At 48.2% G+C, this 25,064-nt stretch overlaps 8 protein-coding genes across 8 annotated transcripts; 4 read left to right on the forward strand and 4 right to left on the reverse strand.

Moving 5' to 3' along the window:
- Positions 1-393: 393 nt before the first annotated feature.
- On the forward strand, positions 394-2,004 carry N7466_005138 (putative di-, tri-valent inorganic cation transporter; the record flags this gene model as incomplete). The annotated part of the gene is made up of 9 exons (XM_057164535.1): positions 394-475; positions 527-576; positions 627-671; positions 722-869; positions 921-1,001; positions 1,058-1,164; positions 1,214-1,490; positions 1,556-1,635; positions 1,717-2,004. The coding sequence occupies 9 exons, from the start codon at positions 394-396 to the stop codon at positions 2,002-2,004; spliced, it is 1,158 nt and encodes a 385-aa protein (XP_057023216.1).
- Positions 2,005-2,717: 713 nt separating this feature from the next.
- Positions 2,718-4,704, forward strand: N7466_005139 (uncharacterized protein; the record flags this gene model as incomplete). Its single annotated transcript, XM_057164536.1, has 7 exons — positions 2,718-2,996; positions 3,050-3,148; positions 3,209-3,282; positions 3,336-3,435; positions 3,489-3,910; positions 3,967-4,090; positions 4,153-4,704. The coding sequence occupies 7 exons, from the start codon at positions 2,718-2,720 to the stop codon at positions 4,702-4,704; spliced, it is 1,650 nt and encodes a 549-aa protein (XP_057023217.1).
- Positions 4,705-8,628: 3,924 nt separating this feature from the next.
- On the reverse strand, positions 8,629-12,252 carry chsB (chitin synthase class II; the record flags this gene model as incomplete). The annotated part of the gene is made up of 3 exons (XM_057164537.1): positions 8,629-9,717; positions 9,773-11,684; positions 12,014-12,252. 3 exons carry the CDS (start codon positions 12,250-12,252, stop codon positions 8,629-8,631), a joined length of 3,240 nt encoding a protein of 1,079 aa, XP_057023218.1.
- Positions 12,253-13,196: 944 nt separating this feature from the next.
- On the reverse strand, positions 13,197-14,261 carry N7466_005141 (DUF1774 domain-containing protein; the record flags this gene model as incomplete). Its single annotated transcript, XM_057164538.1, has 3 exons — positions 13,197-13,396; positions 13,493-13,932; positions 14,038-14,261. 3 exons carry the CDS (start codon positions 14,259-14,261, stop codon positions 13,197-13,199), a joined length of 864 nt encoding a protein of 287 aa, XP_057023219.1.
- A 993-nt stretch (positions 14,262-15,254) lies between these two features.
- N7466_005142 (inositol monophosphatase family protein) lies at positions 15,255-16,325 on the reverse strand (the record flags this gene model as incomplete). The annotated part of the gene is made up of 1 exon (XM_057164539.1): positions 15,255-16,325. The coding sequence occupies one exon, from the start codon at positions 16,323-16,325 to the stop codon at positions 15,255-15,257; it is 1,071 nt and encodes a 356-aa protein (XP_057023220.1).
- Positions 16,326-16,961: 636 nt separating this feature from the next.
- lap1 (putative aminopeptidase) lies at positions 16,962-18,246 on the reverse strand (the record flags this gene model as incomplete). The annotated part of the gene is made up of 3 exons (XM_057164540.1): positions 16,962-17,195; positions 17,258-18,004; positions 18,067-18,246. 3 exons carry the CDS (start codon positions 18,244-18,246, stop codon positions 16,962-16,964), a joined length of 1,161 nt encoding a protein of 386 aa, XP_057023221.1.
- A 744-nt stretch (positions 18,247-18,990) lies between these two features.
- N7466_005144 (uncharacterized protein) lies at positions 18,991-20,355 on the forward strand (the record flags this gene model as incomplete). Its single annotated transcript, XM_057164541.1, has 3 exons — positions 18,991-19,492; positions 19,570-20,080; positions 20,148-20,355. Coding segments are annotated over 3 exons (1,221 nt in total), but the record flags the coding sequence as incomplete, so codon positions are not given.
- Positions 20,356-22,634: 2,279 nt separating this feature from the next.
- Positions 22,635-24,155, forward strand: N7466_005145 (uncharacterized protein; the record flags this gene model as incomplete). The annotated part of the gene is made up of 2 exons (XM_057164542.1): positions 22,635-23,710; positions 23,807-24,155. 2 exons carry the CDS (start codon positions 22,635-22,637, stop codon positions 24,153-24,155), a joined length of 1,425 nt encoding a protein of 474 aa, XP_057023223.1.
- Positions 24,156-25,064: the final 909 nt, after the last annotated feature.

Consider the following 25,064-nt stretch of genomic DNA (forward strand, 5'->3'; position numbering starts at 1 on the left):
CCGCATACCATGCCGCATCCTCGTTACATGCCAGTGCCTCCTGGTGGTCGGGACTGGACCACAGTTACACGATGAGCGATACAACACGCCCCAGCCATTGTCTTTTTGACCAGCATGAGGCAATCGTATTCAAGGTCTGGAACAAAAGCTCCCTTTCCCCAGATACCCGGGTCACTCCTTCCCTATTTGCACCTATTTCCATATTCACGTTGATTTGAAGTGCCCTTCTGTGTACCATTTTTTGCACATTTTGGACCACTTTGGTAGAGTCAACATTGCTTTTTTTTCAAAGTACACGACTTAAAGACCCGGCTGTATCGTGAGTCGATTGTGTGCTTTCGATACTTGGGGAAAAGGCATCGTGGTGCTTTATCTTGCTCGTCGATTCAGATCATGCCATTCCGGTTTTCGCGCTCGACGCGACTATCTGTTGTTATTGGGATATCAACTTGTTTTTTTCTAGGAGAGATTTCAGGTGAGTCATGGGCTGTTGTTGAATCTGTGCCATTGTGCTGATTTCACCCAGTGGGATTCTATACACATTCGCTGGCGTTGATTGCAGATGCCTTTCACTATGCAAGTTCTTTCCCCAGGGTTTCGAAGCCGAACTCGCTAATGATACGCAGTTGAATGATTTACTGGGCTTCGTGATCGCATTGGTGGCGTTGAAGGTAGGACTTGGTTGATCATTGCTGTATTGAAGATTCACTCACAAATTCAGGTCTCAGAAAGAGGCGAGTCCCCCAGGGGCCTTTCTTTTGGATGGCAACGAGCTCAATTACTGGGTGCATTCTCCAATGGTGTTCTCTTGTTTGCACTGGGGATCAGCATTTTCTTGCAGTCTATTGAGCGTTTCATAGCTGTGCAACGTCGGTATCCGTCGCAGCCTGTCCCTTGGATATATTACTGACTTGGTGTAGGCATTGAGGACCCCAAACTGGTCCTGGTTATTGGATGTATCGGCTTGGGTCTTAACATTATAAGCGTACTTTTCCTTCATGGTGAGTATTCAGAACATCATAATGTTCAAAGACCCGGGTTATCTGACCAATTCTAGAACATGGACATGACCATGATCATTCCCACGGTCATGATCACAGTCTACTGACAATTGAAGATGGACTTTCGCCTACTAGCGACGATGAGGAGGACTCCATTTCCACGGTAAATCTCACGTGTCTCTTATCACACTTCACTCACTGACAATCCCAAGCACAAGGACCACAAACACATGCATCACGAGAAAGATAATGTCCCGATCTCCACTCATTGCCACGATCACGGGCATGGGCATGGGCATGGGCATGACCACGGCGATCTTGGTATGATGGGAGTTCTTATCCACGTCCTGTGTGACGCAGCCAATAACCTTGGTGTTATTGCCGCCGCCCTGGTAATCTGGCTGGCAAAATACGACGGTCGGTACTATGCCGACCCTGGCGTCAGCATGGGAATAGCCTTGATGATCATGCTATCATCCATCCCACTCAGTAAGGCCCCGTTACCCAAAACACCGGAACCTTGCACAGGTAGCACTAGGCTCATTTTTTGGCAGTACGAAAATGCGGACTGATCTTCTTGGAAAGCGCTCCAAATGGGCTCGATCTGAGTGACGTGCAACACGATCTTGAGGCGGTACGTATACAAACAACCCGGGCTCGTCACCTGTAAGAACTTTGCCCACGGATTGCCATGAGACTGACAAAAGAGATTCAGATTCCTGGTGTGCACTCCGTTCACGAGCTGCATATCTGGCGATTAAATCAACAGAAAACCCTCGCATCAGTCCATGTTGTTGTCTCCGATCTGTCGGTCTCAAGCTTTCTGAAGACTGCCAAAACAATTAATCAATGTTTCCACGCGTACGGAATTCACTCGGTGACATTGCAGCCAGAGGTGTTAGCAGAATTTGAAACGGATGTCGTGCACCCACACGGGGAGAAGGCCCCTCGATGTCAAGTGGTGTGTGGTACATTGTGTGAGGCGCTGACCTGCTGCGGGTAAAGAAGGTGTTATCCGAGAACCCTGCTCCCTATGATACCAGAAAATGACAGAACAGACATCAACCATTCCAAGTGGCCGAGCGGAAACTCAGCTATCACATCTTCCTTGGTCTAGTGGTCATGATTTCCGCTTGTCATTAACACCGATAAGCGCGGGAGACCGGGGTTCGATTCCCCGAGGGAGAGATTTCTTTTTTGTCTTTTTTCCCCCTTCAATTTCAACGAACATATTTGAAGGGAATATATTCAAAACGGGCTTCATTATTTTCCTTTTTGGACAACTCTTGTGTCTGATATCGGCTTTTCATTGATTTGAGTCCCATGTGCCGTTGGCCTACATGTATCAGTTACTAGTATAGATCACCTCAAGACATCGCAACCTTTGAAACGAAATTGTAACCGTTTTGATTCTCGAATGTCCACAGTGGAACCTTTATACGCTCAAATGTTCAAGTGGAATTTGGAATTGTACCACGGAATATCCCCGCTGCGGAGTGTATGCAGGAAGATAAGCGATTGACCTCCAGTGGATGTTATCAAGATGCGGGGATGAGTCCGCCTCGGTAAGGACCTCAGGAATGTTTTCCGATTCCGAACCGCTATTGCAGAACTTATCTTTAGAGAGGCTGGACTTTTGAACATTATTCTCAAACTTTCAGCTTTCCCCTCTTCGCCTTTGTGCAACGCACAATAATCGATAAACACCTCACCGACATGTCACTCCAACGATGGGAGCGTCAAGCCCAACGAGGCAGAGACATCCTGAACAACTCCATCCCCAAACAATGGCTTGCACCAGCCAATACTCTTCCTCCAGTTACGCAGAAGAATGTGATGGATTTCCCAAGAAAGAGTGGACTTCTGACCGAACGTGAGCTTTTGATCACCGAGCTCTCCGCTACACAACTAGTTGCAGAAATGGGACTAGGAAAACTCAAGGCTGAGGAAGTAGTCGTGGCATTTCTGAAGAGGGCAGTTCTAGGTCAACAGCTGGTGAGAATAATCTCGTCACCCAGTGTATCGCTCAATATTGAGACAATCTGCAGCTGAATTTCGCGACGGAATTCCTGGCAGACGAGGCAATCGCCCGCGCCAAGGAACTGGATGCGCACTTTCAACGCACTGGAAAACTAGTCGGGCCTCTGGTGAGTGGATATTTGTCCAGAAATTAGCAACCCTTGCCATAGTAATATCTGTGTGGTTAGCACGGCGTTCCCATTAGCGTGAAAGAGCACATCGGCATGAAAAACAAGACATGCAACACGGGTTATGTGGCCTGGTATGTTCAACCTTTTCACTGGAAAAACAATCACAATTAATTGAAGATTACAGGGTCGACGAAGTCGCTACCGAAGATGCCCACTTGCTTCAACTGCTAGCCAATGCTGGTGCAGTGTTTCATGTCCGAACAAATCAGCCCCAAGCTCTCATGGTGAGTGTACTATACCCAAGTCACTTTTATACTAGACCACTAATATCATCCAGCATCTTTGCTGCAGTAACAACATCACTGGAGCAACCCTAAACCCATACAATCGCACCTTAACCCCAGGAGGGTCGTCGGGTGGTGAGGGGGCTTCGACAGCATTCAAATGCGCACCTCTCGGTGTTGGTACCGATATCGGTGGATCTATCCGTATTCCAGCTGCCTTCTGTGGTTCATATGGATTCCGGCCTACAGCGATGCGTAATCCACTTGCCGGAGCTAAGGTCGCGGCTGCTGGACAAGAGACAATCCACGGTGTGATTGGGCCTTTGTCGAGCAGCTCGTTGGAAGATCTTGAGCTATTCCAAAAGACTGTTCTGGACCAGGAGCCCTGGAATGTAGAAACATCCTTGGTTCCCGTTCCGTGGAGGAGCGTTACCCCTACTCGTGAAATGACTGTGGCCATTATGTGGGACGATGGGTATGGATCTACATCTTTTGGCATGGAAAATACCACCACTAATCTGAATATATTAGATGTGTCCGGCCCCATCCCCCAATTGTTAGGGCCCTGAAGCTTGCGAAAGAAAAATTACTAGCGGCTGGAATAAAGGTCGTTGACTGGGAGCCGTATAAGCATGATCAAGGATGGAAAATCATCGTAGGTTTTTCAAATCATTCTACTTCAAGTGATGAAACAAAAGTTCTCACATTTTTGAACAGTCTAGTCTTTATTACCCCGACAGCGCTGCCTTGCAACGCAAAATCATTGGTAAATCAGGCGAGCCAGTCCTCCCGCTCACTGACTGGGTCTTCAACTTCTCCCGACCCGTCCCACTCACGCACCCCGAAGCATGGGAGCTGCAATACGAGCGTGACGTCTACCGTGACGAATACAACGCCGTTATTAAGAGTCGTGGTGTCGACTTCATCCTTTCTCCTGCCTATCCCGGTGTCGCAGCTGTGTATGGCGAATCACACTACTGGAACTATACTGCGATCTGGAACGTTTTGGATCTCCCCTCGGTTGTATTCCCATCAGGAGTTACAGTTGATCCGAAGCTGGATGCATTGAGTGAGAAGGACAAGACATATAAGCCGCGCAATGAGGCTGATGAGAGAGAGTGGAAGAGATATGAAAGCACGGAGCGCTATGAAGGTGCACCTGTCGCGTTACAGATTTCCGGTAAGCATTTTAAGGACGAGGAGACTCTGGCTGCTGCCAAGTTGGTTGAAGAAATTATCAAGGATGGGAAGACAGCGTCTAAGCTTTGATGTGGGCGGATTCATACACAGGATACTCCTATACTACTAGTACTCGATCGCATTTTTTCTAAGGCTCATTACTTAGGCTCATTGACTCTTGCAAGCTTTCATGGGTATTTATAAATGGTCAATGATATATGGAACATTTTTTCAAACATCGCCCGTGGGTCAATTTTAGCCTACAAATTACCACCACCTGGTAAGGCTAAGTACGTACATAGTAGGATTGAACATACCTATCACATCGTCTTCGTATATCACCATTAGTCGGTAGCACCTACTGGCAGGAAAGTCAAGTTTGATATGCCGTCCGACACAAGAAAAGTCGATTCCCAAGAAACCACCTTTATGGAGCATGTTTGCTTGCGGGGCTCGCATGACCGACATTTAATGTTGGCTAGTATTCTTACGCAGTAGTGCTTAGTATCTCCTGAACCCTGCCTTTCATATTCCAGCATACAACTGGCAAAGAAACTGAGAGGTCCTTGGTCCATCTTCTCTCATGTTCCCGTTACCCTTCCAGCAACACGATTCATCCACTTCAATGTCAACTTGAATACAATTTTTTTTTATTTCAACCTCTTATATATTTAATTACTCTTTGAAGCACCAGATTATGGTTGATTCGAGAATATGATCGAGGATATCCGGAAGAAACTACACACGAAACTACGCAGGAACCTACGGCTTATAATTGAATCGTACTGGATAGTAGTACGTGCACATCGTGATTAGTACTTCGCAATGGGCAGGGTAGAACATTGAATGTTCTTATGATCCAGGCAATGACTTCTATATATACATATGTATATGTATATATTCAGCCTTCAATATTCCAGATGTCGGTGGAAAGTTCCCTAAACACAGCAACAAAATTCGAGTTCGTTCGAATCAATTCTCACCTGCGCCTGTGAGCACTTAAGTGTTCTCTCTCTCTCCCCCTATTTCACAAACACACACGCACAAACTTGACACATGCACTACTATATGTTTCTCTCTCTCTCTCTCTCTCTCTCTCTCTTTAAACTCTCTTAATTCTCTCTTTTCCTTTCTTCCTCCCTTTCACTCAACGCTTCTTTGCCAATTCAGAAACTGAGAAATTACTGACTCAATTATTTTGAGCCGAAATGACTCAAAGTAGAGTCACAGAAAAACCTACTGGGGAGTCAGATAAAATACAGACGAAACTACTACTCGCACGGGAAATTCTGCGTGAATTGAGCGAATTGGCGCCGATTTTGTCGGACATGCTGGCAGAGTTGAGGGAACCCACCGCGAGGATATCAGAGGTTCATACTGCAAGTATGAAGCAGGTCCTCTGTGATTTTTTGTTCCAGTTTGAAATTGCAAGGGAGCTGATAGAGGAATCTGACGAGACGGAGTCTTAACTTGCGTCATCATAGGGGCTGAGGTCAGTTACATATTTTGTTTTCCTTCTATATGAGTATGCGGGAAAAGAGCTAACAGATGAGATACTGTGGTCACTAGTAGCGGATTTTACCCAGACAATAACCTACCAGAACACAACACCTGGCTATCACAAAGTCCGATGAAAAAATAAGATTTGATCCCAATCCCAATCCCAATCCCAATCCCAATCCCAATCCCAATCCCCAACTCATGATCTCCTTCCGCCTTCTGTTCCGACAGCCAGCGGAGACCATCAGAGAGCGTGACATTATGTTCGTGACACAAGATCTCGTCGAGTTCGCAACTATCGTGTGGGACTTGGAGTTTGAGAACGAACAAGAATAAAGGCTCCTCTTCCAACCAACGGAACACGTCTCTGTCACGTTTCCAACCTCCGCAGCCGCTACCACCATCAATCCAATACCACTTATCCACGCGCTTCCCACCATCTGCCCAGGCCAATGCTTTCTGATATTGAACTGTCACAGCGATTATGTCTGTGCGGGGTTTTGCGAAGCAAACTTCTTTATCTCTTTATCTTGACGAATGTATGTTGCCCACCATACTTTGAATTGATTCCAGGAAAGAGAAAAAGTCAAGCAAAGTAAGACGGGACCTACAAAAACGCTCCTCTTTTACGAAATATTGCCGTCCGTCAGTTCTCTTTTCCTGGCTATTGCAGGGCGAATAGAGATTATTCAAGTGACATAGTAGACGGCACTACTCAGTGCTTTAGCGATTGCCTACTCAAGGCTTAAGGGACCTGGGATACCATGTAACTAAGATAAAATTGGCCCACATGATCTGACTCTACCATAACGTTCTCGGGTCTCAGTATCATCAGTCCATGACAATTTGAGGCTTCAGGACGGGCTTAAAAGTGCCCATACAGTTCTTCATAGAAGAAGCCGAATATTTTAAGCTATCGCTAACTTCCTTTGAGTATTTACTTTTACACTCGCAACTGTCTCAACGACACCACTTGTTCTCTTTGCGGCTTGCCTGTTACCCTGTCCCATCCTCAATTCCTGCTCAGTGCTCTCCCTTTTACCATGCCCACCTACTCTGTAGTAACCTCACATTACAGGTCTTCATATTACCAGGTCAGTCTTTAGTTCTTCCAAATCTATTACTCACTTATTGGACCTGACTAGAAAGCAAAGAGCAAAATTAAAAGACCATGATGGCTCTTTATAAGATATTTTATCAACTAGCCGATCAAGAGGATGGTATATCGATGAATTTGAGGATTGCAATCTTTGAAGAGGCCTGGGAATTACAGCTAGCCTTAGCGAGACTTCACGCCGACTTGAAGAGTGGAGTTATGTAATGTTCCAACAATCCACGAAGCAACTGAAAAATTTCAAGCGGTTGATCTCAGTAATCTCCTACAGACCAGGACTTCTATATTGATATATATATATATTCTGCCTTCAATATTCCAGATGTCAGTGAAAAGTTCTCCAAACACAGCAACAAAATTCTCTGGAGTTCATTCAAATGTTCGGATCAATTCTCACCTGGGGCTGTGAGTGTTCATCAACAGTGAATGTTTCTCCCCCCCCCCCCCCCCCCCCCATTCCACAAACACACACGCACACACACACAATCTCTCTTTCTCTATCCTTCTCTCTCTTGTCTCTCTTCTCTCTCTCTTGTGCCTTTGCTTTTCTTCTTCCCTTCATCACCCATCCCCTCTTCTTTTCACTCAACGCGAAAAAAATACTGACTCAATCACTTTGAGCCAGAATAACGCGAAACGGAGTTGCAGAAAAATCTACTGGAATAACAGACGACAAACGGATGGGATTGATATTGGCACGCCAGATTCTGGAGGAACTGAGCGTATTGGGACCGGTTTTGTCTGAGATGCTGGCGGAGTTGAAGAATACCACCGTGACGGTATAAGAGATTCATAGGGCAAGCATGAAACAGGTTCTTTGCGATTTCCTCTTCCAATTTGAACTCGCAAAGCAGTTGATGAAGGCATTGACGACTCGGAGTAACTAATAGCTTCTGTCGTTATGGGCGCTTACATAGGTCAGTCACAAATCCTCTGTTCCTCTTTGAGCTTGCTTCCCATTTACGTTTCCAATTTCCGATGCTAATATTCTTCTCTACCCAGTGACCATATCGCGTCATTTCAAAGGGAAGGTTTCAAAAGATGGAATTAGACTTGACATTGAGGCAAAGTGGGTGAGGGTAGGGGGACTTAATCACGTTGTTCTAAGTCAGGGGAGGAAGAGAAATCAAAAGGAACCAGATTTTCATATTTGGATCAAGTCAAGGCGCATAGATACATCCGTCAATAAGAATAGACACGTAAGAATCCACATCCCACAGCCCGGTATCGTATCAACTATTTCCGGCATGAGAACATGGGGGTGAAAAATTCATCAACTCCAGTAGAAAAGGAAAAGATAACAGAAAATCGTAAACCGACTCCAGAGATCATTAAGACAAATGAGATATCACAAAACAAATAAAAAATGCACAGTAACAACGTAGAAGCAAGAGATCTATCTACTTGCGCCAGAACATGGCCTTGCCAGCTGTCCGACCAGCGGCCCATCTAGCCTCATTCATACGATCCTTGAAACTCGGTTTACCGCTGTACCGAACAGGCTTGGAGCGCTCAGAGCTAGTACCGGTACTGCTTCCACCAAATACGCTCGGAGCAAAGTTTGTAAGATTTCCAGCGTCGAATTTGGTCTTTGTTTCGACGATCTTGTGAACAAGATGCAGGAGGGCGTAAGTAGTTGAACCAACAACACGGATAAGAGCAAGACCAGCCACGGACCACAAAATGATCGAGAGGTAGTAGTTCGTGCCGCTAGCGTCGACGCCGTAGACTTCTGTGACGACCATCGCGAGAATAAGATTGGCTACCATCCAGACGGAGACCATGTAAGTACGCACGGCACGGTAGTAATCCTCTTGCATCTGGGCCTCACTGAGGGGTGGCTCGGGAACCTCAAGGCGATCACGGAGATTGCGCAGCGCGGCATCATATCCACTGTCAATGTCGAGCTGTTCGGATGGCATGTCCAGTAAGACGGTTTTGCCGTCGATGGTCTTCGCAGTACCGAGATCGGTGTTGATGACGTTGTCTCCCTTTGTACCCCATGTTACATCGTGAGTGTTGCAGAAGGCGTACACCTGCAAGGTACAGATGTAACTTGGCATCAGCAAGAAGTATTGGAGCGAGGAGGTGATCATGTGCCACGGGTCGAGGTAGAGGATGGAGATGTAGAAGTACAAGCCGACAGTTGACAACATGGAGATGACAATTTCCATGAGCAATGTACTGCTGACCGTGAGATCAGAAGTACCACCACTTGCACGCGCTTCCAACTCCAAGACCAAGAGATAGAGGGTACAGAAGATGGTGTAGGCCATGATGATAGCGTAGACAATGATACCAGCCATATACAGATTTTTTGCACCTTGCGGTCGATTACCCAGAGAAATGATAAACTGCAGAGCCATGACAAGCGTACAAGCATAACGCAGTACATAGAAAATGTACTTGCCCATGTTGTGGCCAAACGGATCGATTGTGCTGTCGGTCAAAGAACCAGCGATGAAGTAAAAAGCCAAGTAGAAATTTGCCTGTATCGCGATGTTAGTCGTGTTTTGATTGAAGAAAAATTACAGAAGAACTTACCAAACCGAAATAGGTGAACAGGAGGTTGAAGAACTGGTACACAAACTCAATGTGAAGGAGGATCTTCCGACCGAGGCTGTGATCAGTATACCAAATCTGCTTGGCATTGAAGTTCGAGTACACAGCCGCGAAGAAAGCACCGTTCAGCCAACGGCGACGTTGCGAGATGAACTCAGGAATCGAATCCGGCACATCAGTCTCACCGACGGCACTCTTGACGAACTTCAAAATCCACTTTTCTTCTCGTTTGGCGACCAACTCCCAGCAAAGAATACGATCCTCGGCAAGGTACATGTTGGCGGTGAAAACATCAGCATCTTGACCGTGGAGGGTTTCACCCTTGAAGTATTGGTTCAGGGGACCATTGCCATCTGCATCGTTTTGCAAAGCGAAGAAGCGGTAGGCACTGAGCGCACCAGGCAACACGGTAATGTAACCAAAGACAGACTCCAGAGGCTTATCCAAAATGTTGGACATCTTGTATTCAAAGTTTTGACTGGCAATAAGGGGGTTGAGAAGACCGCGCATGCCTTTGCCTTTACCGGCCTTAATCTCTCCGGCGGCACCGGCGACGTTGGAGTCCTGGTCGAAGGCCTTCCACAAGTGATAACAGGCGGTAGGGTCGGGTTTGGTACCAACGTCAAGAAGAACACAGATGTTAGGCTGCAGAGCTCGGCCAAAGGCGTTGAAGAACCAACGGTGGGAGTTCAACTTCTTCTGGTTGTGCTCCTTCAAACAGAAAATGACTTGGCAGGGAACAATACCCTTCTCAGCTCCCTTGAACTTCAAATCAGAATCAAGAGATACTTGAGTAGTGTACTCGTAGACGTGAGCCTGGACCTCTTTCTGGTTGACGACGTTCTTGGCAATGCCCTCTTGATAGACACCAAGAGCAGCCAGGGCGTTCAGAGTGCGAGGATGAACCTTCTTACGTCCATCGGAAATAATGCACACCACAATCTTCTTCCACCCGTCCTTGCCCCAGGTACGAGACTTGGTACGTGAGCAAAGATGGCTGATATTGCGCATGACACCATGCATGGTGCGGGTGAAGCCAATCTCATCTTCGTTGTACATGGTAATACAAATGAAGAGCTCGGTCTCACGGGCAGTGGTGCCAATTTGCTGCCGAAGCTTGTAACCGCGACTTGTAAAGTCATCGGGGTCGGAAGTGACAGCCGTGTATCGCATATGGGTGAACTCGCGCTCGTCACGACGAGGCAAGAAACTGTGCAGAATAGTCGGAATCTTGCACTCCAGGATAAGTTCACCGTTGATCAGCTGGACCTCCTTCTTGGCCATCTGTGCGTCACGGACACCTCGGCGGGCCTGTTTCTCAGGCGCAGGGCCATAGTGCATGTTGGGATCGATGTCGCCTTCGCCGTACTCATCGTCCAGGTTGACCTTGGACATATGATCCTTCTCATCACCCATAAAAGTAGATTCACTCAGGAAAGATCGTACACTGCCACGCGAATTGTGGCCAATGGTCTGACCTGCACCTCCGAACGGATCACCGAAGGGATCCTCGCCCATTCCATCACCAATGTCGATGCTTGTGTCTGCCGCTGCGGAGTGAGCAGGGCCAGAGAATAATGGAGCCGGGGGCAAGGGCCGCCGAGGGCTGCCTCCATAACGTGAGCTCGGAGTACCCGGTCGAGGACTACCATTAATATCGGACCGCTCATATCCAACACTTGATACGGAGGGAGGTCGCACATGCCCAGGGCTCCAAGGTCGGATGGGGGATCCTGTGCGCGGGGGAATCGATGGGTAGACGGAAGGGTCGGCTAGACTGGCGGTGGGTGCTGGCAAACTGGGGGCGCTGGCCATGCTTGATGCCGGACGCGAAGGTGAGCTTGCGCTCGGGACCTGGTAAAATCGGTTCTCATAGTCGTTTGTTTGTCCGTTTCTATGGCGCGGTCGCAAGTTAGTTCGAGTTCGTGGTCGCGACGGACGGTCCATTGTGTGTGGATGGGACGGCCAAATCGTCCAGTGTTGAAGTCAATGACACGAGAGGCGATAACAAGTGCTATGTGCGTGTTGTTTATCACCCGTCAACCTTAACCAAGCGTTTAGGATGGGTCGCCGTCAGTCTAAAAGCGGCTCATTCCTGAGCATGCCATTCAAGAACGCGACTCTACCATTGGTGTTTTACGTGTGGTGATTTCGTAGGGGCAACAACTGGAATGTGGCATGGGGGAAAATGGTTGTATGGGAGATCAACGTGAGGGAACTTACGGGGTTGTGTCATAATCTTGATCATACACTTGGTCATAGGCTTGTTGGTAATGGAACGGTGATGCAGCTCTTGGACTTTCGCTCAAGTCACCATACTCCTCCCCACTGGTAGGAAGCAGGCGCATTGTTGGTCCATTTTGCCGTGTTGGAGACTCGACTTCTGATAAGAATGAGGCCGTCTCTTGGTCATACGACGGGGGTTCGTCCCCGAATGGGTTAGATGGTGGATGACGATTCATGACTGAAGTATGTCTTTTCTTTTTGTATCTCAAGCACTCATACTAGAATCATACGTGGGGGGTAATTGTTAAATCAAGCTGTGCAGTGGCACACCCAACACTAATCTCAGTTACCGGCACTGAGACAGTAGGTGATTTCGATAGATGGAAGGTCTTGTTTGTGAATGGTTCGGATAATTGAGGAATGTGGTCAGAAAGAATGCTCCAAAGTGAAATCGGAGAAGGATAAAAGACAAAATCAGAGCAACTTGAGGGAATGATACGGAATACTCTAACCGCCAAACAAGTTCTGGCCCAAGTTCATCCGTGCTTCGATCAACAAAGTGGAGGTGGATCCCCGTTACCATGACAACCGGTTTGCAAGGGAAGTCCTGCATGGGGAAAATCAATACGCTATCAAGGTACAGGATATTTGAACGTCAATATTTGATTTTAGACGTTGATCACTGTCAGAGTTAAGCCCTTGCCACTCTTTAAAATGGTTCCCTTTTATAATATATCCATGGTTGATGTTTCATATGTTGAAGTTGATGTCAACATGCGTATGTATGCTTATGCTTACAGATCCAGTCTCCACCTAAGTGGGTCTTAAGGCGTCAAAGCTGCGCAATCTCCATATGCAAAGCTGCATGAAATTCATTCAAAATGTTGATTCAAATCCACTTCGAAAGAACAAGCTAACCCAGCCCAGACTGTATTACGACTGCAAGTGTGAGAGGGGATTATTTCATAAACCATTAACCAATCATCCCAATCATCACATCATAAATGATCACACCAGTGACACCACCCTAGTCCATCCATCCAAAACAATATCCATGTTGGACTAGCTTCATTTTCCCATTCTCCAAACTCAACGACACTCGGCAACTACCCCCTAAAAAGTATCCTTGCACTAGTCATCGTGATTTTTTTTAAAAAAAAAAAAAAATTCAAGAAAACCCTTACACTCCCTCATTGAGCAGAGGCTGTCTTTCACGGTCAGAGCTCTCGGGGTGCGCAACACGGCGGAAGAGCGAGTCGCGTCCAGTGTACTTGGTAGTCGAGATATACAGCGAGGTCACGAGGAAGACGGCGAAGACCACAAAGGCAAAGATCCACTGCAAGGCGATGATCTTGATAGAGAACTGCTGGACCGCCAGTGCTATATAGAAAGACTAGTTAGCATTGCACGATGCGTCGGAAGGCCAGAGCCAGGACCTTCTATCCTGAGACCTATGTGGATACTCAGAAGACTTACACAAACTAAGGAAGCTGAGGCAGTATCCGAGAACATGATCCTGGCGCAGTGTGATCTTTGATAATCCGAGGATCAGAATCACCCAGATGAAAATATTGGCCACGATCCGGCCAGGCAAATTATGGCTGTGGACGGCGACAGCCCCGTTCCAGAATAATGCGAACAATGTCCAGGCATAAGGACCGGCGATGGCAGGGAGATGCACGAAGTCTGGGAGGCCAGGGTGGCGCCAGTATGCGACGGTCTGGTTGATGAAGTGGGCGATCAGAATGACCTCAGCACCCCAGAAGTGGTTGCGAGTCCATAGTAGGATCCAGGACAGGGTGAAGAGGTTGTTCAGAATAAAGTGAGTTGCGACATTAGCAGCGGATGCTACGATGGTAGCCTCCTTGTGGAAGAGGTGCCATACGTAGCTGAGCTGTGAGAGGAGTAGGAGGACCCTGGGAGAAGATGAAGATTAGTATCAGAGTTGACCTTTGCAACATTCAAGGGCAGAGTGAAATGATCAAGATATCAATATGGATATGAAATCATAAGCCACTCACCAGTAGATCTCAGTCACGGTCTTATTCTGCGTGAACGGTGTAGGATGGTTCTTGATCTGCTTCCAAATCTTCTTGCTACCCTTGGTATCATCAGGCGAGTTGAGAGAGTAGTAAAGGCCAACGATGACGACCAGCGCCCATGTGAGGGGTACGAGAACTCGATAGGTATTCAAAGCATGAACATTATGAGCCTCACGACGGGCAAAGGGATTGTAGTTCGCCATGATGGAAGATAAATTCGATGACGAGAACAAAATTGAAAGAGGGGGGAAATGGTGTTATATACTCAAGGTTTATCCCCGCAATGGTCTGATGACCTTCCCGCCACTCATAAGTAAGGATTGTTGCCAGATCCGGGTACACCATTGGAAAGTACAATGATGTCAAAGCTGCGACTTCTTATCCGGTACGTACGAACCAACATTAAAGTTGGCAGCTCAAGACCCACTGTCATCCACTGTCATCCACTACAACCAAGTTTTTGATTTCTTCCTTTGCCCTAGTATGGAATTATTCATAAAGAAAAGTGAACCCTGGGGGTGGGGCACTTTCAATGTTCTTTGGTGTTTCAGTTTCAGTTCTTTTTTTTTTTTTTGGCAGGGCGCAGGGGATTCGTACTGCCGGCTTAGCAGGTGCGACAAAGCTGCGAGTTGAATGGCGCAACTTTCTGCTCGTGGTGTTGATCGGCGTGCACGGTCCTGCACTTTGGAGATCAATAACCTGGGGTTAAAGGGAGAATGTACATGGAAGTATGTATGAGGTGCGAAGCTGAAAAGAATCTGATACCATCGGATAATCTCGGGGGAAAAGCAAATTAACATACGTTCAATGTTAGAAGTCTGACAGCTGAAATGATTTGCTTTTCTTCATTCCTTGGATCATAATTTACAATGACTCTTCTCTCTTACTCTAGCAAAGTACATATAACTACGACCGGATATTGACCTGGAACGCGGGGCAAGGGGCCAAAGCTAGCAAATAGAAAAACACTCTATTCAAATGTTTGATGCACCCAAACACAAACTATAAATGGGAGATCTGATCCAAACGGGGTATCAACATATGCCTCGCGGACTGACCGCTACTAGTAAAGAAGAAAGAAAACTCGGTATACCTTGGCGTATCGTCTCATTCATCGACTGGAAAGTGGAAATTCGCTCGTAGTGGATTTCTTTCTCTAGGCACCGGGGGCAGTTCCTTTAGATTGATTTGAAAACTCATTGATTGGCTGCCCGTACAACCCGAACCGCCTCCAGGATCCGGCTATGGATCGAGGCAGGCGCCACAACCATGCCGTGACATTCGGCCAATGTCCGGCCCAAGCCGCAGTCGACTGGTCGACCCTCCAGATCCGTCACCACACAGCCAAGCTCCTGTGCAAGCAACATCCCACCAGAATGGTCCCAGATCTTCGATCGGTACGACGCTTTGTGGGGCACTTTGAGGAAAGAATTACATCCGCCCTGCACTGCTATAGCAATATACCGCATCTGTGCTGACCACAGATCGACAGTGTTCGGCCACGGGCACTGCAATTGTCCTGCGATTTTCTCGTGCAGATCTAGCCGTTGGGAAGTTGACTCCTGCGTGTCGACGAATCGCACCTCGCTCGCCTCTGTTATCTGTGGCACCCGCTCCAGCTGTGTCCCGGATAGAAGAGCGCCCGTTCCCATTGGCTGGATGAATGCCCCCTGTCCGGCGATCGCAGTCAAAAGCTGCCCGTATCCGTCGCGGTCTACCAGCTCCTCCGCCACGCGCCCAGACCCGAGATCGAGGTTCGGGCAGCCGATAATGCCGAGCTTTTGCTCTCCATCGACAACAAGCGACAGGCAGACAGCGTACTGCTGACCACGAATATAGGTCGCGGTACCGTCTACTGGGTCAAGTGTCCATGCCCGCGTACCGCGCCTGCACTGGCCGCGAGCTCCAAGATCGATCAAATCGAGCATCTCTTCCCGGGTTTGTGGGGTATATAGAAGGGACTCGCTGGCTTCGTCGTCCAGGTGGATGGATGTGGCAAGTTCCCACGTGCGCTCGAGGAGGACGGGATTCTCGCGGAGGGCCGTGGCGTCCTCTTCACCGACAATGTCATCGTTTGGGAATGTGTGGTGAATCGCGGCAATAATGGAGGCCTGGGCGGCAAAATCGGCAATCGTTACAGGTGAGTCATCGCTTTTGCTCAAGGAGCCCTTGTCGACTGCCGACAATAATTGTTTGGTGAGGAGCGCGGCTCGCTGGACGGCAAGACTGCCCAGGTGAAGCTCCTGGGTGTAGTCGTGTGAGCTCATGTCTGCGATATCGGACGGTCAATTCCAAGGTTCGAAGTTTGTGTAGCTGTGAGTGTTTGAGCGATGGGTAGGTATGAAGCGGGGGCAGATCTCGTAGTTGGGCGATTATGTATTTCAATGTTGGGGGGAAACTTCCAAATCCGACCTTGGAAGCCGCGAGCGTCGAAACATATTTGGATCATCCCGCCATCTCATATACAGTCACGTGTGATGCGGTAGACCTACGTCATTTCAAGATTCAAAGCCTCAAATTTGAACATAATGCCCATTCCAATGTTTCCATCGTTAGTACTTACTGTGTTTTGAATACATTTAAATGTTGATGATTTTTTTTCGTCTATATGTACATATAGCGTACAGCTTTAGATCAGTTACCCTAATCAAAGGAATAATTCTTTTTCAAACATTAACACAACAATCAAATTATTCCGAACATTAAACCGAAAAATAAGTATACTTGATGTTGTTTGTAATTGTAGGACGCAAACTCAGACACGAATCGGATGCCAAACCAGTGACGAATCTACGATCGCCTTGATCAGGAAATAAACGAATGCCCAAAGGTATATCCAAAGAACGCCGGTGCAGAAAACAGAAAATTAACAGACAGGGAACCAGCTATGTATCAAGCTTGACTTAGAAAGGAGCAAATGCCAACTCGTATGCAAAAGCCAGACTCATCTTAGCATGCTGCAACATGTGATCAAAGCTGAGGTACTTAATCAAGTCATCGGTGGAGTGGATTCTCTTGTCAGAGTTCTCGAATTGGGACTCAATGACAAAGGCTGAGGGATAACCGAATCGGCTGGCCGAAGCGTGGTCAGAGCAGGCATAGCCGCACTTGGTCTCGACGTAAGGGATATCACAGTACTAATGGAGATCAGGTCAGAAAAGTGGGTCCTTGTATGTTAATTAAATGATAGATCACTTACGGTGGTGATGACTTCCTTAATGAATGCGGTGAGACCTTGGTCGACGTAGTCAACAATGACACCCACCGACTCTGGCAGACCGGCATCCAGCGTACCCTGGACATAGCCAGTCATGTCCTGCTGTAGCATAGCCTTGATTTCACGGTGATCTTTCTTGTACTTGGAGAAGATAGCTTGGGAGCCCAGCAGGCCACCTTCCTCGGCCGAGTACCAGTGGAACTCGATAGTGTTCTCTGCCTGACCCGTAGTAATCGCCTCCGACCGCAGCAGGGTTCGGAGAGACTCGAGGATCGTAACAGTTCCACTTCCATCGTCATCTGCACCTGGCGCCGCTAGGATAGAGGGAAGGAACAAGTTGATGCTGTCCTGGTGGGCGCCCAGCACCACAGTGTTATTGGTCTGACCCGGGATGCGGGCGACAATGCTAAATTGGCCCCACGGGTGGTCGAACCGCTCCACGGTTGCGCCGTGCTTACTGGCACCGGATTCGTGCACCACGGTTGTGACCTGATCCAACAGCCATTCGGCAGACTGGATGCCAGTCTGGGACTTATAGTAGCGAGTGTGAAAGGAGGTAAAGTGTTCCAGGTGCTTCTTCATGTTGCTCTTGGAGAGCTCAGCGGCCAGTGGAGTCACGGCTTCAGTGTGTTGCATCTGGCCCGGGTACCGGACGACGCGCTGTGTGTGGAGCGTGCCGTAAGATCCGGACTGGAACTCATCAGTAATGTCAATGAAGTTGACACCATCCTGTGAAGTGGAAGTATCCAGTTAGTGGCGGTGAGATGGATTGTTTGAGCCGAGCGACCTACTAATTTCAATGCCCACTTTTCCTCCTCGGTCACCCATCGGGTGGTGTATGGAGCCAACTCGATCAACCACTTGGGCTGTTGGGTATTTTGGACAATTGAGGGCCCCAGCGGTTCTTGGGGGATCACTGCAGCCAGAGCGGTCGAGACCGTTGCGCTCAACGCAAGTGCTAGGAACTTCATGTTGAGCCTGCAGGGACGAAAGGATAAAAATTAAGGATAACGAATCGGAAAGGATGAGGCAGGCGGCAGTGGTTATAAAGAGGTGAAGAAAGGCTGTACGGTTTTTGGGGGCCCAGCTTTCATGCGCCTACAGGTATCGCAGAATGGAGCTCGCCAAGCCCCTTCTTGCCTATTTCGACCCCGCGCTAAACAGGGTTATTAATAGCGGGCAAGCAGCCTTGCTCCAGCCAAAGAGAAATGTGATAGCTATTATCCCTTCATTATGATGATACGAAGTATCTGAATCCCCGAGGTTCTTTTTTTTTTTTTCATTTTTTTTTTTTTCATAGATTTTCCTGATTATTTGAATGGCGTAATTGCCCTTGGTTGTGATAACAGTATGGTACCCACTCGGTACGGAGTAGTCATACCAAGTCACACGTCCCAATCTCAAGCGGAATGATTTTCGCGCGGGGGGAGAGGAGTAAGCTCCACTTGGCCCGATTAGTCAACTCTACTCGTGAGTCACGAACTCACGCACCCAGAGCCTTGCCTGTTTGGGGCCAGAAACTGTTCCACAGTTGAACGGGTCCAGATCGTGTCTGAAAGACTTTTAACCAAAGAAAACAACATGGAACCCGAGGTTCAACAAAGTCACGGGTTCGTCACAATGAACCGCTCTTTCCCAAATAGGAATCCAGGGCTAGGGTTTATCAGTGGCCCACTTTCCGCCAATCAACGCGCTATCTGCGTTCCCGTGCAGGCGTCGCTCTATCTCGTTATCTCGCGCGTCAAGGTCCTTATCCTTTGATCCTTACATCTATACCCCCCTCTTTATCCTTACCCTTTTATTCCCTTGATATAGATTCATACAGTATGGCTATTCATCCAAGACTACGACCCCATGGGTCACAGGGAAGCCTGTCACCACAGCACACTTTGGCTATCTCCGCATGGACCGAACAGGCCGCCGCATCGCTCCAAGATCTGTCCCTCTCCGAATCTCGCCCCACCAACGGACCGGTGGCTACGACACCAACACCTTCAGGGCTACGAGGAGCGAGTGTGTCTCTCGCAATTCCTCTCGACGATGAACCTCCTTCCCCTTCGCCGCAAGCTAAGGTGGCCAACCCTGCCGCAGAGTCTCGCCCGACCCCAACGGTCAGTTTCCGGCGCCGAGAGCCGCTGCGCAAGGATGGCATGAAACGCCGCGAGGCCATGCTAAAGGGTAAAGATGGCAGTCGTCGACGACAACGCTGGGAGAATGGTGGGTGTCTTTTACCCTGGTCCCCATGAGGATCAAGATCCATGGAGGGCCGAGGAAGCTGACCATATATATTCAAGATCGTTTGTTACACAACCCATGGGCTGAGCCTCCAGCTCCGAGTGACTGGGCCATTGCGCCAACGTACACACGTCATGATCCGATGCCCTACTATCTGGCGCCACTCTGGGAGGTACACTATGCCAGAATGGCAGACCATCATTCGGCCCGCAAGCATGCGGCCAAGACTGCCAATGTGAAGCACCGGGTCCCCAAGGAACTCCGGTCTAAATTGAAACACGCGCGGGCAGCCCGTGGTATGCTTCAAGATCTGGAAGACGATATTAGACACTTTATCCAGAAATGGAATGAGAAGCAGCAGTACCTCCAGAACGAGGGTCTTCTGGATGCACCCGAAGAGGATTCAGAAGACGAGATTGTCTTTGTTGGCCGCAATGGACAGATGCATGACTCTCCAGAACGGAAGTTGAAGTTGGAACAGATGTGCCAGGAGCTAAGCTTACACCACGAACGAGATGGCGAGAAGATGGTGTTCGAGAGTTTAGTGGATGACCGTGGGGCTTCGTTCGGGTATGTGTGGCTCTTCACGGCAATTTTTCGTTTTCATTCTCCCCGGGTACTGACTTTCAACTGATAGACGCTGGCTCGTACACTCCATCGCCTCCTACTATGGGTTGCACACTTGGTCCGTTACTGTCGGATCTCCTGCTCGCCGGGAAGCCTATGTGGGCGTCCGACCACCAGGTCCTGGCAGTCGAGCTGGGCTCATCACTCATCCTTCCTGCCAGTCGGAATTGATTCAACCAGGCGAGGAGCTACCCGAGCCTCTCTACGCTCAGGTCTAGATTTTTTTTTCGGCATTTCGGCGTCTGCCAGGTTGCGTAGACTTGCAGACTTTCTTTCAAGATTCACATTGATGGGTATTTATTTCGGCTGACTGTGCTCCGTAATGATGCCATATTGGCAGGATCCAGTGTCGTCTTGGGGTGTTATTTTTGGGACGGTTTGCATATAAGATTTTATTGGATATACTTTTCAACTCCCATCGCATGCCCGAGCAACCGTACAAGACTTCCAGCGATGACGACGTAAGGTTGCACCTAGACAAACGATAAGACTAGCGGTGAGGACCATCGCCTTGTGTAGACCTTAGTTGCTGGTGTGGATATCCCTTGAGTGTTGTCATAGACCTCTTCCCTCTGAACGATATTGTCCTTCGGCCTTATGCCTGGAAATTCCCCGCAAACTCTCTAATCCGTCCGTGCGTCTCGATCTCGCACTGCATGTCGTCACCATCGATCATCGTGAATGCTGTCAATGAGTGGAGTGATTCCCCATTTATCTGATCCTCGGTGGGACGATGGAATGAGGGGACATTTTTCTCCCGGTTCTCCCCTGGCGAGTTTCTATTATCGTCACCGAACGGTTCCCGGTATCGGCGAACTTTATCAGTTCCCGAACCTAAGGCACCACAAGGTACGCCCCAGTCTTATTACCTTGCTGCAATATGACCCAGCCACTTTATTGGCAGATAATCATTTGAGGACGTATATCGACAGGAGTGCATATGTACCATCGCCACATACGCGCAATACGCTGGGGTCTTTCACTGAAAAAAAAAACATCCAAAAAGATCGGGTTCCGGATCGGACCGCGAAAGCCCACTGTTTATTTGCTCCGCCATGACGTCCCAAAGATTCATCATTCTATACGAGACTGACTAGTGCAACCTCACCTTCAAAAGAAAGGGAAATGGTATCCCGAAACGGGTTCCTCTAAAAAGCAAGACGAGACGATCAGACCCTGCAGCTTTGTCGTCTGTGACTTAATCGTCGAAGAGGGGAAAGATCACAGCCCGTTTCCAGAATGCCACCTGTGCCCGTACCGCGTGTCCAGACCTGTTCGGTGCATTGATCGCTTCGCGCTCACTGGTTGACGATGGTGGGGAAAGTGCACACTGCGCATGATACCGAGGGGGAGGGGGGTTTGGCAACGAATAGAGGTCCGCCACACCAGAAACACTGAGCTTCTCACTTTCTAGGCTTCTTACCTAAACCGCCTTGATCGGGGGATGCATCACACAACTGATCGTTTTGGGTAATGTCCGGGAACACCTTGTTTCCCATAGGTAGCTTCCTTTCCGATGGTGAGGCGACTGGCTTTTTGTCTTGTGCTTGTGGTTCCCATTTTGGCCCTTGTCTCTGGCTTGATTCGTCGCTCATAGGGTTCATGCGTTGCAGCTTGCCGGTGTTGCCTGTACAACGAGAGACTTGCTTTTTTTTTAATGATTTTTCTTTTTCTTTTCTTGGGAATTTGATTTTCCAAAGTCATTTTCTTAGAGGCTAGAAAATGAGAGATGGGCCTGATTTTTGTTCGTCGTTTGTTAGAGACATTTCGAAGACGTTGAGAAAACATAGTAAAGTTAGGTCCGATCGACGAATCTTGGGGAAAAAACCGGATAACGGCGACATTCCTTCATTCTTAGCATCCTTTGTTCCATCTACAGCGTAAATACATACTGCTACAAGTCCAAATACCTCTGGGCCACATTCTCTCCTTTGTTGGTTTGGGTATACACAATTGCCCCTCTTTAACTCTTTACTTTTTCTCTCCACTTTTTTGTTTCTTCCGTTGGGCTTATGATCTTACTACCTGATCTTTTCCCTTGCACTCTTGTGTTCTCTTCTCTAATTCCTCTAATTTCTTCGGTCCGAACGAGAAAAAAAAAATTTAATCCCTGCAATCTTTCAAAGTGTCATATGATTCTGGACCAGGCCTATTCTCCCCGATATACCCCTGATAATTTCTCGCGTGGAATCTCCCGAATTCTCTCCCTTCCCCTAGACCTCTCTCAAAGTGGCTCGACTGCGTCATGGGAATCTGACAACCCCACTGTCGTATTCATTTCACCCCGGAAGATCGATTCGGCATCTCAGTGTTTCAGGTTTCAGAATCTTGATCGTGATCCTACCGATCCAAACACACAAAAGCGTCATCCCAGCTTCCATTCTACCTAAAACCACGTCGACTGGCTCGACTTTCTCCGATTTGTTGCCGCCATCAAACTCAAACTCACCAAGTTAAGCTTATACTATTTACAAGGTTGTACAAGAAGCCTACAATAATGGGCTCCTATAAGTCACGCCAAGACAGGGCAGGAAGTGGAGGCAGCAGTTCAAGTTCGACAAATACAGATGGTTCTATTCAATCTAAAAGTACGACACCCACTCTGTTCAGTGCTCGCGCTGTTTCAGCAAAACATCATGACTGGCGCGAGGAATCCGAAGATGATGGTCCTCGTGATTCCGTCTCAACCTATGCATCCACTACACGATCCGAGGCAGAGATCGCCCCAGAAGAGCCCGTGTATGAAGTGGACGACCGACAAGAAAGCTTCTTCCCGACTGATGCACTCTCTTCAACACCTTCTTCCTTTGCGACCTTGTTCCCCTCAACACGAAGACTGCTCATTCGACATGACGACTCGACGGTGGACGGAAACATGAACTTACGTGTAGACACGGTCGTCCCTCGCCGTGGTGGATACCAACAAGACGTGATCCTCTTTCACCTCCGCATGTACGATCTCTTCTCACGAAAGTTCTCCTTCCGCCGGTACTGCCGTGACTCTGGCCGAGAAGTATGTCATTCAACAAGGAAAGAAGCGACATCTGTCCTCCATCACAGCTCAGGTCAACGACGTCGCTCGCTGAGTAGTGTCCTAGCCAGCTTCAGACCAGGATCAAGTGGCCAGCCAGCACCCTTTGCTGGCGACCTTAAACGCCAGAATTCTGGATTCGGAGAGAAAGGACACTCCCGCTCAACAAGTGATGAAGGGGCGGAAGGATCAACGACAGTTGAAAAGGGACCTGCGCTCGGAGATACCATTTTGATGGAATTCTCCAACTACGCACATGTGGAACTTCGACGACGTGGCCCTGGCTCGGCGAAACGGTACGAATATGAATACTGGTCCACCAAGTACCAGTGGCGGCGCGAGTTCCGGAAAGAGGGCGATCTGCGTGAGGTCGTATACTACCTTGTTGATACGCGCACATCCAAAACAATCGCCCACATGGTTCCCGAGATTCTTACGCCCGTCGAGGCGGTCGAAGAGGAAAGTAAAGGCGGCTGGGTACCACCGTGTTCGTTGTGGATCAGTGATACATCCGTTTATGAAAAGATGCCTGACATTGCCGAGTAAGTCGAGTTTTGATTCCTGCATCACATTTTCCCCCTTCTCCACTCCTCTTTTCCATATCCTATCACACCCTTCCTAGTCTAGCCTCATCCTAGTTCCACTCTTCAACCCAACAACACACACACACACGCACTCACATACACACCTCTCTACCCCTGTCCTTCTTACCCCTCCCACAGTTCATGCTTCATCTTCATTCGTCCCAGATTGCAGGCTGCATTTGCAGGTGATAGCGAGGCTGATGAACCGGTTCCTTTCTTTTTTAGCGTGATTGTCGCAACAGGATTAGTGGCACTTGTGGATGATTGCATTCGCCGCCGTTGGCACCACGAGCGCCGCGTTCCATGGATCCTCCCCGCACGATCCTCGCTCACCAAAAGTCTGGAGCGCATGGGCCCACGTCGACTGATCGGCGAGGTACTCCAGCGAAGAGGATCGGCTTAGAGGGTGACGATCCGTTTCGACAAGAGCAGGTACGGTACACATGAGTTGCATGAATCATGGGATGCATGAGTTGTGAGCTGGCTTGATGGTACTTTTTTTTTTTTGCTTTTTTATATTCTCTTCTCTCTTTTCACCTGATCTGCATCTCGTCTAGATGCATTTACGATTTTATGACAGGGTTATGATGGTTTTCTTTTGGGAGGCTGCTGTATTTGCTACTCCCTTCCCCTCTTATTGCGGGTCCTCTTTCGTCTCCAATGTTTTATTTTTTACGCGATTTCTTTTTCTTGTTTTTTGATTAATTTTACTTCTCCCTTGTCGTCGTATATTTTGGGATCATTTCGGGCGAGCGTGCATCTGAGCTCCATTCCAAGGTTCGACCCAATCCAACATTATCGATTGGATAGCATGTACAGAGGCTCGAAGGGCGTTGGGTGGATCATCTCTTGGAATTGAACGCATTGAAACCAAACAGTGGCCTACATGACGTTTTTTTTTTAATCTTTTTGTTCTTACGCAGCATATTGACATCTAGCATCATGATTATTGTTCTTTTCAGAAGTCTTTTTTATTTTATTTTTTGGCCCAGGTGGTCACCCCCCCCCCCCCCCCCCTTCTTTACCCCCTTCAAGGATTCGACTATTCAATCTCCTTTTTTTTTTTTTGCTCGGCATCAACATTCCCCCCTTTTCAAGACTTGCATCTACATGGATACTGTCCTGCGCTGCTCTGCTGGCGATGCATATACCGTTGTAGTTCCCGAAAAGCCTTGACCGCTGCTTAGCCCCCTACAGGATAGCAGGAAATTTGCATTTACTATGATTTACTTATAATTACTTCTTTTCAATGCTGGCAATGTGACAATTTTGAGATTTGCATCCACTAGCCTCACCGGCATGAAAAGGAGAA

Source organism: Penicillium verhagenii (genome assembly GCF_028828195.1).
Source record: "Penicillium verhagenii strain IBT 33310 chromosome Unknown utg000005l_segment0_segment0, whole genome shotgun sequence".
Taxonomy (NCBI): domain Eukaryota; kingdom Fungi; phylum Ascomycota; class Eurotiomycetes; order Eurotiales; family Aspergillaceae; genus Penicillium; species Penicillium verhagenii.